The 12,060-nt window shown below is 40.2% G+C and overlaps 1 protein-coding gene across 4 annotated transcripts in view; it reads left to right on the top strand.

The window, feature by feature from the left end:
- SLC25A21 (solute carrier family 25 member 21) overlaps nt 1-12,060 on the top strand; it is a 531,270-nt gene that overhangs the window by 497,901 nt on the left and 21,309 nt on the right. For all 4 annotated transcript variants that reach the window (XM_066344492.1, XM_066344496.1, XM_066344494.1 and 1 more), the window contains one exon: nt 1,318-1,482. In XM_066344492.1, coding sequence (XP_066200589.1) covers nt 1,318-1,482 — 165 coding nt within the window. The remainder of the gene's footprint in view (nt 1-1,317; nt 1,483-12,060) is intronic.

Here is a 12,060-nt window from a genome sequence, read left to right as displayed (position 1 = left end):
ACTGCCATGACCACTCCTGCCACCTGCTCCGGTGAAATAGCAAATGGCATGCCAGCCGCATGCCTTATGGGCAAAATAAACACATAAATACTGAGTATTTCTCTCTGTTTACTATTGAAAATTTAACAAGAAGAGATACCTCTTGTACTATAATCTCCAAAAAGGAAACAACCTTTTTAGAAACCCACGTATTTTTTTGTAATTGTATTATAATGAACTATGAACCTCCGGTCAAACTACGGTGAGATCTTTAGTGTGTTCCAGAAGTAGCAATAGACTGGATCCCAGCAGTCAAGTTATTTCAACCTTGGCTAACCAATCAGAGGACTGGAAAGGGGTAAATGAAAGGTAACCTTGTATTCCCAACACCATTGATTTATCATTTACCACAGAAAGTAATACACACACTGATTGCCCGCCTTCTTGGGAAAGTCTACAATCAACTGCTATTTACCCATGCCCTGTTTCTAACTTAGCAACAGTTTAAACTATTGAGACAATGTAACATTCGCTTTAGAAAACATAATTAGAAAGGTAAATGCACTGATTTCAGGAACCAAATATAAATTCCTTTTGGATTATGCACAGTATGGACTACCATTGTCTCCATACTGCTCATCCCCTCCATCAGTGTGGATAATCCAGAATTGGATACATCTATTAACATGTTGAAAGTGGTGATAGTTATTACATGACATTAATTTCACTAATTCCACCAAAGATGTTTTCTTTGCCAACAATCTTCCCTTTAAGGCAGGGGTCCCCAAACTTTTTACACAGGGGGCCAGTTCACTGTCCCTCAGACCGTTGGAGGGCCGGACTATAAAAAAAACTATGAACAAATCCCTATGCACACTGCACATATCTTATTTTAAAGTAAAAAAACAAAACGGGAACAAATACAATATTTAAAATAAAAAACAAGTAAATTTAAATCAAGAAACTGACCAGTATTTCAATGGGAACTATGGGCCTGCTTTTGGCTAATGAGATGGTCAATGTGCTCCTTTCATTGACCACCAATGAAAGAGGTGTCCCTTCCGGAAGTGCAGCAGGGGCCGGATAAATGGCCTCAGGGGGCTGCATGTGGCCCGCGGGCCGTAGTTTGGGGACCCCTGCTTTAAGGTATGTTGTTATGCATGCAATTTTGTTTACTTTTGGGTTTTCCTAATTTTAAAAGCATGGATTTAGGACTCATTGTTCAAATTGGGGAAAAGAAGCCCCTAATAATTCTGGCTTGAAGGGTAGCTAAACAGCAATTTACTCTATTTCACATTCCCAGAGATGATCTTTCTGGTTTTGCCCTCTCTCCTGCAGCGACCATCCACTATGAGTTATGCAAGACACATCATTAAGAAAGAAGGCTTGGGACTTCGGGGCCTCAACAAAGGGTTTACAGCAACTTTGGGACGTCATGGAGTTTTCAACATGGTTTATTTTGGCTTCTACCATAATGTCAAAAACATTATTCCCATTAATAAGGTAACTACTTAATAGATTAAAATCTTGGAGTAAAAAAAATCCTATCAATGTTGATAGCTACATGTGTAGAGTGTTTATTATGTTTTGATCACTGTGCCTGAGCATTTACGTCAGTTAAGTACTTTGATCTTCATTCAGCCTTATTCATTCAGTTTTGTTATCCTGTTTTGAATTTGGAAAGTGAGGCTTAAAAAATCAAGAAATTTGCTCAGGGTCACACAGTAAATAGCAAAGCAAAGATTTGAACCCAAGTCTGATACCAATTACATACCTGAATGTCTCATTATACCTGAATGCTTCCCATTCATCACTAACGGGAATTTCTAGAAACTATGATGTTACTTAATTTTTATCTCAAAACCATAACTTTCTCTGAAAGTTTAAATTTTTGTATTCTAAATAAATTCTGAGCTCATGGGGGAAACCGTCCGCCTAAAATTTAAATCTCATTTTGGTATTTATTTTTAAATTTGCCTAAGTTAATGAGGACAAGTAGTAAACAAGCTTTTCTGGGATCATTTGATTTTGAAGCAAAGTAATAATAATCATTATTATTTTGTTAATGGAAACTTATGGGTGTCAGCAGCCCTTTAACTTCTAGAAGATAAAAGAAGCACCCGATATGCTTTAAAATGAGCATCCCTAAGCTTTCTCACGAGCTTTCCCTGCCATCATATTGCTTGCTAGTGATGAAAATTGCATTCCAGGAAGCAGCAGTTGGGGAAACATTTTTCACATGCAGGCAATTTCCCATAGGGGTTCAGTTCTTCGTTTTGCTTAGTACAAAAGTATCGAAGGACTTTTTATAAGTCAAAAAATGTTTTGAATGTGGCTATTGCCAGACTAGTCAGTAAAATTATTTATACCGATCTTTGCCCAGCTATTCCCCATATTCTAGGCCAGAACTTATCGCAAGTATCAGAATGGCTGAAGCCAGGGTAAGTCCTGCCTTAACAGGCCGTTGACATCACCTCACTCACTAGTCAGAGTTGTTAACCAGATTTCACTGTATTTGGAAGGCTCACTGAGCAGAAGCTTATGTTCTGTTGGTCTGAAATCTAGGACTGACCACATGTAGATGCTCCCACTGACTCACAAACCTTACTCTGGCAGTCTACAAAGCTCTTCTCCTGTCAAGTTCATGAAGCAGAGAAACGGACTGCAGTAAACACTTGGGTCCCAGGTGACGTGAGAGACTTCAACTCTTAATATAGTAAGACCCTTTTCAGCTGGGATGGGGTTAGACAATGTGAGGCCCAGGACAAAATGAAAATGCAAGGCCCCTTGTTCAAAAATTAAGAATTTCAAGAAGGCAATGGTAGAACAATAGACCAAGCATCGAGCTCTTCAAAATGACTGGGCAGGTCACACCCCCTTGAAGCTGACTTTGTCTTTCAGACTCACAGACGAGCGATCCATACAACCTGGGTGAAGTGTCTGGGCCTCCCTTTCTCCAGTTACCCAAAGGCTTGAGTCAGAGAGAAATTACACACAATGCAATGACTTGTATAAATAATTTGTGTATATTATATAGGTATCATACAGGTTGTGGCAAATGTAAGTTTACAGTTGTTCATATAGAAATGAATACAATAAGTAATAGATAATATAAGAATAAACTATTTCATAACTGTACACCTATTTTTCCCCACCCTGTATATTTCATTACATATATTTGTGCATGTATATTATTTATGCATATATTATAATATAATTAACTTGGTTATATTGAAGAAAGAAATTCAAGAAGATCATTAAGGTTTATATATGGTCATATATTGTTAATACTTAAAAATAGGCTCAAGTGCAAACCTCATCCTACAATTAACCAATGCACATAACTTATTCAGTGTTGTACATTATTAAAAAGGTAAAAACAGGAGCTTAAATACTCATTTTTAAACAACTTCATAGCATCCTGAAACTATGGAAAGAGCTCTCTTATTTTGCCAGTTCACAAGGATGAGATCATACTGGCTCATATAGGCCACACTTACCTTGACTGAAGAGCACTGAGAAGCCAACAAAATGTTGTAAGCAGAAGGGTGAACCTGACCGCTCTGGCTGCAGCATAGAAAGTGGTGGAGCTGGCTGGTGAGAGGAAGGCAGGGGGTAAGACGGAAATGATTTCAATGCGAAATGCTGGGGTATTGGACAATAAGAAATGGACAGATTGGAGAAATCTTTAGAAAGCAAAATCTGTAGGATGTGGTGATGGAGTCTGCAGGTATATTGAGAACAGGGTTGGTGGTTAGGGGGGATGCCAAGGTTTTTGGCTTGAACAACTGAAAGGTTAATGGTGTCAGTCACTGCGAAAGAAAACCTTTGAATGAGAAAAAAAGTTTATGGGAGAATATTATAGGCTTCGCCTGGAAACTGAGTTTAACCACATTTGGAACGAACTCCAAAGTGCAGATGTTGAATATTGATTGTCGGTCCTGGAGTTTGAGAGGAGAGATCGGAATTGGAGATACAAACCCTTCGAAGCCATTTGTGTGCCTGAGCGAGTGCACTTTTACAAGAGTAATGGTCTTAGATCCTCACTTCCCTGCTCTGAGCTTCAGCATTTGTTTGTTTTTGATCTGCAAATTAAGAAGCTAAGATTGTTCTTTCTACCCGACGAAATTGTTTTGAGGGTCGAAATCAATAATATGTGACGTTGTTTGTGAATTTCAACGTGCCATAGAAGTGTTCATTGTGATGGTGCTAATGACAGGGATGAGGTAAGGAGGAGAGGTGGTGAGTTGCTGGTAGGAACCGTTAGCACGCAGAATTGCATGAAGAATTTTTCCCCAGGATGTTTCTTTTGCACGTAAATTAACACTGCGTTTTTTCTTCCCTAGAACAAAGTCATTGATTTTATGTGTTCTGTAATCTAAGCCTGATTCAAAACCGGGAAACCAGTATTCTTTAAATTTAAACCATAATAAATCAATCCTTTGAGAAGAGGAAGGTATGATAATCATTAAAACATGTTGAAGAACGTCATCAAGTTGTTAACCATGAGGAGGAGGTGCTGTTCCTTGAAATCTTTATTCCATCTTTTCTGTCAGCTGTCTCCAGCCATACGCTTTGGAGAGTTTGTTTACAGGGTTATTGTTCCAATTCCCTCACCCAGCAATTGGTCATTTAGTCTTTCCAAGGAAATTTGAAATTTCAACAACCCTGAGTGGCATGGGATAATTCTAGATTTTTGTTTAATTTAATATAGTTTTAAATATATAAATCGTCTTGCAGTGTTTTCCGTTTTTGAAGTATTTGATTTTACAAGAAATTGTCCACAAAGATTATCTCGGGAGAGTGAAAATTGGGAGTCGTGTGTGCACATGTGTGCACGTGTTTGTATATTTGTATGTGGGGTGGGGACAGGAGAAAGCAAGCAGCAGTGGAGGGGAAGTAATTTTTCTTTATACCATTTTGAGCTGTTGGAAACTTCTGTAATAAGCATGTAATAAATCAGTGAAAAATTTAATAGAATCTCATAAAATAGAGTACCTAGTTAACTTTTTTACATTTTACTGAACTCTAGGGCTATGCGTACAGAGGTGAAATAAGAACTTGAAACAGTAAGCCCAGATAACAGGTCCGATATCCACCCCTGGAGATTTTAACTTTAACTCTTCAGATTGGTGATCTCTCATAGATACATTTTTCAAGTTATTACAGAAATATGTCGAACTTCTGTGCCACTTCATACCATTAAAACCATTTTTATAGCTCCCTGATTTTGCCCGATGATGTCGTTTTCAGATAAGAAAACCAAATGGGAAGTGAAGGCCCAGAGCTGGAAGTTCCTGAGGTAACTTAGCCGAGGTCAGATAGTGGTGGGGCAGGGGGCGGAGGGGGGGCCAGAGGCCAGAACTCTTCCCACTGAACCATGTCATACCTCAACTCTACATTTTGCCTCATAATTTGTCACACAGTTATCTTTTTTTTTTTTTTGCATTTTTCCGAAGCTGGAAACAGGGAGGCAGTCAGACAGACTCCCGCATGTGCCTGACTGGGATCCACCCAGCATGCCCACCAGGGGGCGATGCTCTGCCCATCTGGGGCGTTACTCTGTTGCAACCAGAGCCATTCTAGTGCCTGAGGCAGAGGCCATAGAGCCATCCTCAGCGCCCGGGCCATCTTTGCTCCAATGGAGTCTTGGCTGCAGGAGGGGAAGAGACAGACAGAGAGGAAGGAGAGGGGGAGAGGTAGAGAAGCAGATGGGTGCTTCTCCTGTGTGCCCTAGCCGGGAATTGAACCCATTACTCCTGCACGCCAGGCCAACGCTCTACCACTGAGCCAACCAGCCAGGGCCATGGTTATCTCTTAAAATGGGTTACTAACATTTCAATAAGTGAAATAGTTAGACTATCTAGTAATATAACCAAATTTCTCTTGTGCCTCATTCAGGTCTGTAACCTGAAGTTCCCTTTTCACTTCCTTAGTCTATAATCCATGAAAACACACAGAATTAGAAGACACAGCCCTGGAAAACCTGGAAATTAACAGCTTGAAAATGGTGACCTGTGTTATATTCTCTCAGACTTATTCTAGGATCTATCTGGCTGTTCCTGCTGAAGGGTGAATAAGTGGCCATGGAATTCATTTAATGGAGGCATTCATTTACATCTTGCAGTAAATGGAATGAAATGTCAGCATGAGGAATTATCCCTCACCCTGGCTGGGTAGCTCATTTAGTTGGAGCTTCATCCAGATACGCCAAGGTTGTGGGTTCAATCCCCAGTCAGGGCACATACAAGAATCAACCAAGAAATGCATAAATAAGTGAAACAACAAACTGATATTTTTCTGTGTCTCTCTTTCTCTTCCTCTTCTTCTCGCTCTCTAAAATTAATAAATAAAAGTTAGAAGAAAGAATGATCCCACTTCTCTAGAAAGAGGCCATCACTTCTCGAAGTAAAGCCCATTAGAAACAGATAGTGAATGACTTAAATGCTGGCATCATTTTCAGATATACATTGGTGTAAGTTTTCATTTGAAAAAACACTTTCTTTAATTCCCCTTCCAAGGTGGGGATGTTCAGAGCATAATATTTGTGACGTTAACACAAAAATAAGATTAAAATGTAGCATGTCTTTAATATCTCTGTATTTAGTTCTATATTTACTGTTTTTCATAGGTGTCCATAAGTATAATAATAATAATAATGGTAGAAATCACTATTTTAAGCTCAAGACCGTCAAGAGTATTTATTGTGCTTTTAGTTTGTGTCTTAATTAAGCATGCTTGTAGGTTATTGTGCCAAAACAATAGAATTTTTGGGTTGCATTTTGCTATAATATAAATTACTTGTGTGGGTTAGAAATATTCTAAGAGAAGCATTTCTTATAAGTTTAATCTTTCATGCATGTTTTTCTTCCCTTCGGATTTTACATATTGATTTTAGAGGGGAGAGAGAGAGAGGGAAGGGGGAGGGAGGGGAAGAGGGAGATGGGGGGGGGAGAGAGAGGGAGAGAGTGGCAGTGGACCAATCTTTAATACTTAATAAACCATTTAGACCTGTTCCTGTGGTCATTTTACCACAGGCAGCATTAAGTCAAACATATCTACTTCATTTTCTTCAGCAATAATACCCATAAAAGACTGCCTTTTAAAAATGCAAATGCTTTTCTTTTTCTTTTGATTTTTAATATTTTCTTTGTTTTGGAAATTCTATAGAAAACCTGAGGGTGGTGCCAAGCCCACTTCAGTTTATCAGAAGGAATGTGGAAATATGTTAGTTTCTTAATTTAGAGCTATATCCTTCCCTAAGGTGAGCACTAAGCTAAATGAAAAACACATCTTGTGGAGCCACTGTGGAGAACAGTATGGTGTTTCCTCAAAAAATTAAAAATGGGCCTGACCAGGTAGTGGCGCAGTGGAGAGCATCAGACTGGGATGCTGAAGACTCAGGTTCAAGACCCCAAGGTCGCCAGCTTGAGCACGGGCTCATCTGGTTTGAGCAAGGCTCACCAGCTTGAGCCCAAAGTTGCTGGCTCAAGCAAGGGGTCACTCGGTCTGCTGTAGCCCCCCAGCCAAGGCACATATGAGAATATAATCAATGAACAATTAAGGTGCCACAAGGAAGAATTGATGATTCTCATCTCTCTCCCTTCCTGTTGCCTGTCTGTCTCTGTCCCTCTCTCTGACTCTCTGTCTCTGTCACACACACAAAAAATTAAAAATGAAACTTCCTTTTGACCTAGCTATCCCACTTTTAGGAATATACCCTAAGAACACCAAAATCACTGATTCAAAAGGAGATATGCACCCCCATGTTTATTGCAGCATTGTTTACAATAGCCAAGATCTGGAAACAGCCCAAGTGTTTGTCAGTAGATGAGTGGATTAAAAAGCAGTGGTACATATACACAATGGAATACTATGGGGCCATGAAAAAGAAGGAAATCTTACCTTTTGCTATAGCATGGATGGGCCTGGAGATCATTATGCTGAGTAAGATAAACCAGGTAGAAAAAGGCAAATATCATATTATCTCACTTATATGTGGAATCTGATGAACAAAGTGAATTGAGGAACAGAATAGAAGCAGAGGTGGGGTCACAGGGAGCAGAGGAACAGCTGTCAGAGGGAAGAGGGATGAGGGGATGGGATCAGAGAAGGTGAAGGGATTAGTGAAATTATATATACATAGCACATAGATACAGATAACAGGACAGCATATCCCAGAGGGAAGGGGGGAGGGGTTTGGGGGGAGGAGGAAATGGAGTATAATGGGGGACGTGGTGGTGAGGGGTGAGTGTGTTATACTGAGTGGAACACTTGAATCCATGTAAACACAATAAATTAAAATTAATAAAATTTAAAAAATAAATGAAAAACACATCTTTGGGTGAGTGGAGACCATAGACAGAGTTGTTTGTATTTTGAAAAGATTCTCACCCTAGTCAGATAGCTCAGTTGGTTAGAGCATCATCCCATAGAACAGAGGTTGCCAGTTCCATCCTCAGTCAGGGCACATACAGGAACAGATTAATGTTCCTCTCCCCTCTCTTTCTCTCTCTCTCTCTCTCTCTCTCTCTCCCCCCTCTTCTTTTCTCTCTAAAATTAATGAATAAAAAAAAATTTTTTTTAAAAAGAACAATCTCGGCCCTGGCCAGTTGGCTCAGCGGTAGAGCGTCGGTCTGGCGTGCAGGGGACCCGGGTTCGATTCCTGGCCAGGGCACATAGGAGAAGCGCCCATTTGCTTCTCCACCCCCCCCCCTTCCTCTCTGTCTCTCTCTTCCCCTCCCGCAGCCGAGGCTCCATTGGAGCAAAGATGGCCTGGGTGCTGGGGATGGCTCCTTGGCCTCTGCCCTAGGCGCTAGAGTGGCTCTGGTCGCTGCAGAGCGACGCCCCGGAGGGGCAGAGCATCGCCCCCTGGTGGGCAGAGCGTCGCCCCTGGTGGGCGTGCCGGGTGGATCCCGGTCGGGCGCATGCGGGAGTCTGTCTGACTGTCTCTCCCCGTTTCCAGCTTCAGAAAATACAAAAAAAAAGAAAAAAAAGATGAATCTCAGTAGAATTAGATCATAGTAGGATTTAATTTATGACCATTTATTTCTCTGATTCTCTCTTACTCGATTATTGGTCTTACCAATCATCCAGGAATTGGCAGGATTAGAGCATTAAAGTTCATTAAGAACAGCTCTCCTTTCTGGTGACCAGCAGGATAGAACTGCTAGTGTATATTATCTATAAAATTCTAGGATATTTGACAAGATTCTGCAGTAAAAAGCAGAATCTTTCATTGGCAGTTTCCACAGACTCCCAGTGTGTGCTGGGAAGGACGAATAGGGGAAGGCAGAGCGAAAGTGAGCAGGGGTTCAGATATTTTATTTCTTTTTTTATTTAATTTTTTATTAATTTTAGTTTATTGTGTTAACATGGATTCAAGTGTCCCACTCAATATAATACCCTCACCCCACCCCTTTGCCCCCCTCCCCCTAACTCCCTCCCCCTTTCCCTCTGGGATATGCTGCCCTGTATCTGTATCTATGTGTTATGTATGTATAATTTCCCTAATCTCTTCACCTTCTCTGATCCCATCACCTCATCCCCCTTCCCTCTGACAGCTGTCCCTCTGCTCCCTGTGACCCCACCTCTGCCTCTATTCCATTCATTAGTTCACTGTGTTCATTAGATTCCACATATAAGTGAGATCATATGATTTTTTCTGCCTGGCTTATCTCATTTAACATAATAGTTTCCAGATCCATCTATGCCATCACAAAAGGTAAGATTTCCTTCTTTTTCACAGCTGCATAGTATTCCATTGTATCTATCTATATATATCTATAGATATATATATAGATATATAGATATGTACCACCACTTTTTAATCCACTCGTCCACTGATGGACACTTGGGCTGTTTCCTGATCTTGGCTATTGTAAACAATGCTACAATAAACATGCGGGTGCATTTCTTCTTTTGAATCAGTGATTTTGTATTCCTAGGATATATTCCTAAAAGTGGGATAGCTGGATCAAAAGGTAGTTCCATTTTAAATTTTTTGAGGAATCTCTATACTGTTCTCCACAGTGGCTGCACCAGTCTGCATTCCCACCAGCAGTGCAGGAGGGTTCCCTTTTCTTCACACCCTCGCCAGCACTTATTGTGTGTTGATTCATTAATGAGCGCCATTCTGACAGGTGTGAGATGTTATCTCACTGTGGTTTTAATTTGCATTTCTCTGATCATTAATGATGTTGAACATTTTTTCATAGGCATGTTGGCCATTTGTATGTCCTCTTTGGAGAAGTGTCTATCCAGGTCCTTTGCCCAATTTTTTTTATACATTCCTTTTTATTTTTTATTTTATTTATTCATTTTAGAGAGGAGAGAGAGAAGGAGAGAGACAAAGAGAAAGAAGGGGGGGAGGAGCTGGAAGCATCAACTCCCATATGTGCCTTGACCAGGCAAGCCCGGGGTTTCGAACCAGCAACCTCAGCATTTCCAGGTTGATGCTTTATCCACTGTGCCACCACAGGTCAGGCCCTTTGCCCAATTTTTAATTGGATTGTTTACCTTCTTGGTGCTGAGTTTTAGAAGTTCTTTATAAATTTTGGTTAATAACCCCTTATCAGATATATTGGCAAATATGTTCTCCTTTGTGTGGGTTGTCTTTTTATTTTGTTCATGGTGTCTTAAGATACTTTCTTAAATAAATTTCAGGCCAAAATTTTCCAGGCAGCTACCACTCAAGTGGATGGAAATGAGGTGCAAGCAGCTTTAGGTTCTCAATTGGTTCCTTCTATTCATTCATTCCACAAGTATTCATGGCACATGTACTATGTGCGAGGCATCATCTCACTAAGTGTCAGCACTGCTTCTACCTTATTGGGTTTACAGTCTAAGATAGGAGACAGATAATACACAAGTCATTACACAGGAAACTAAATCATCAAAATCATGTTAAGTGCCGTGAAATACAACTATCAAGCTGTGGGAATTCATAACCAAGTATTCTAATCTAAACCCATGGTGGGGCAGGGCAATGTTTAGGCTGGGATTCACGTATGAGAACTAGCCAGGCTAAGAAGAGAATCAACAGAGGTGTGATTTTCCAGGGGGCAGAAAGAGGCTTGGGGAGCTGGGAGAAGACAAGGAATGAGGGTAACTGGTGTACGGCGAGCCATGGGGGAAGGAGGCAGTGGCGGCTACAGAGGGCGACTGGGCCAGAATGTTTTAGGCAAGTCACAGTAAAGCAGTTGACTCCCCTTTAACGGATTAAAATTAAGGGTCATGTCAAACAAACATATCACATAAATGGAACTAAATGGGCTTGGGAAAGTTTCATTTATAGAAGTCTAGAAGTAGAATTCTCATGAAATACACTTTATTTAAAGACTTCTTGATCATCTGTCTACCTCCATATCAAAGTATCTCAGTGTTTCTACTCTGAATTTCCAGCCTTTAGAATTTTGTTTTGGGAATGTGGATAGCTAATTTTCCTTGGGGCCAGTGCCTTTATTGAGGCAAGGAATAGATAAAGCACACCAAACAGAAAACTCTGACAGGATTCCCAAGGAAATATTTTAATACTTTCCTGCATTTTGTACTCAGTGGCACAGCTGACTCTCAGAATTTATTACCTACCCATATAATAAATAAATAAATATAATATTAATAAGAGAGATGTGTGTGTGTGTGTGTGTGTGTGTGTGTGTGTGTGTGTGTGAAATAGGTGACAATTTTTAGGCTTAAGCCCAACCCATTTTTGCATTGTATGCATTTTATAATTTGGGTTAAGCAATTAAGACCTTTAAAATCATTTTACATTTCATAACACTTTACAGAACATATAGTTTAGGTGGGAAAAGGAATTTTCATAGCTATTTCCTGAATGGCCACATTTAGATGCTGAGCTTTCAACAAGACTTTGGTTTTATTCTAAAGCCCAGAGCTCTGCAAGGATAGGATCTTGGGAATATTCCACATTCCTTAAAGATTGCTTATCAATTCAACCATCTTATTTTAGTTAGTGACCTTCTGTGGAATGAAGAGCTAGCATTTCTCCCAAATTATCTCACTTGAAGGAAAAACAAATACAGTAATAGATTCCCCTGATAGCTATGAAGTGGAAATGAA

The sequence above is a fragment of the Saccopteryx leptura genome, chromosome 6, assembly GCF_036850995.1.
Source record: "Saccopteryx leptura isolate mSacLep1 chromosome 6, mSacLep1_pri_phased_curated, whole genome shotgun sequence".
NCBI lineage: Eukaryota > Metazoa > Chordata > Mammalia > Chiroptera > Emballonuridae > Saccopteryx > Saccopteryx leptura.
The sequence above is the reverse complement of the archived record's forward strand: the minus strand, read 5'-3'. Positions and strand labels throughout refer to the sequence as shown.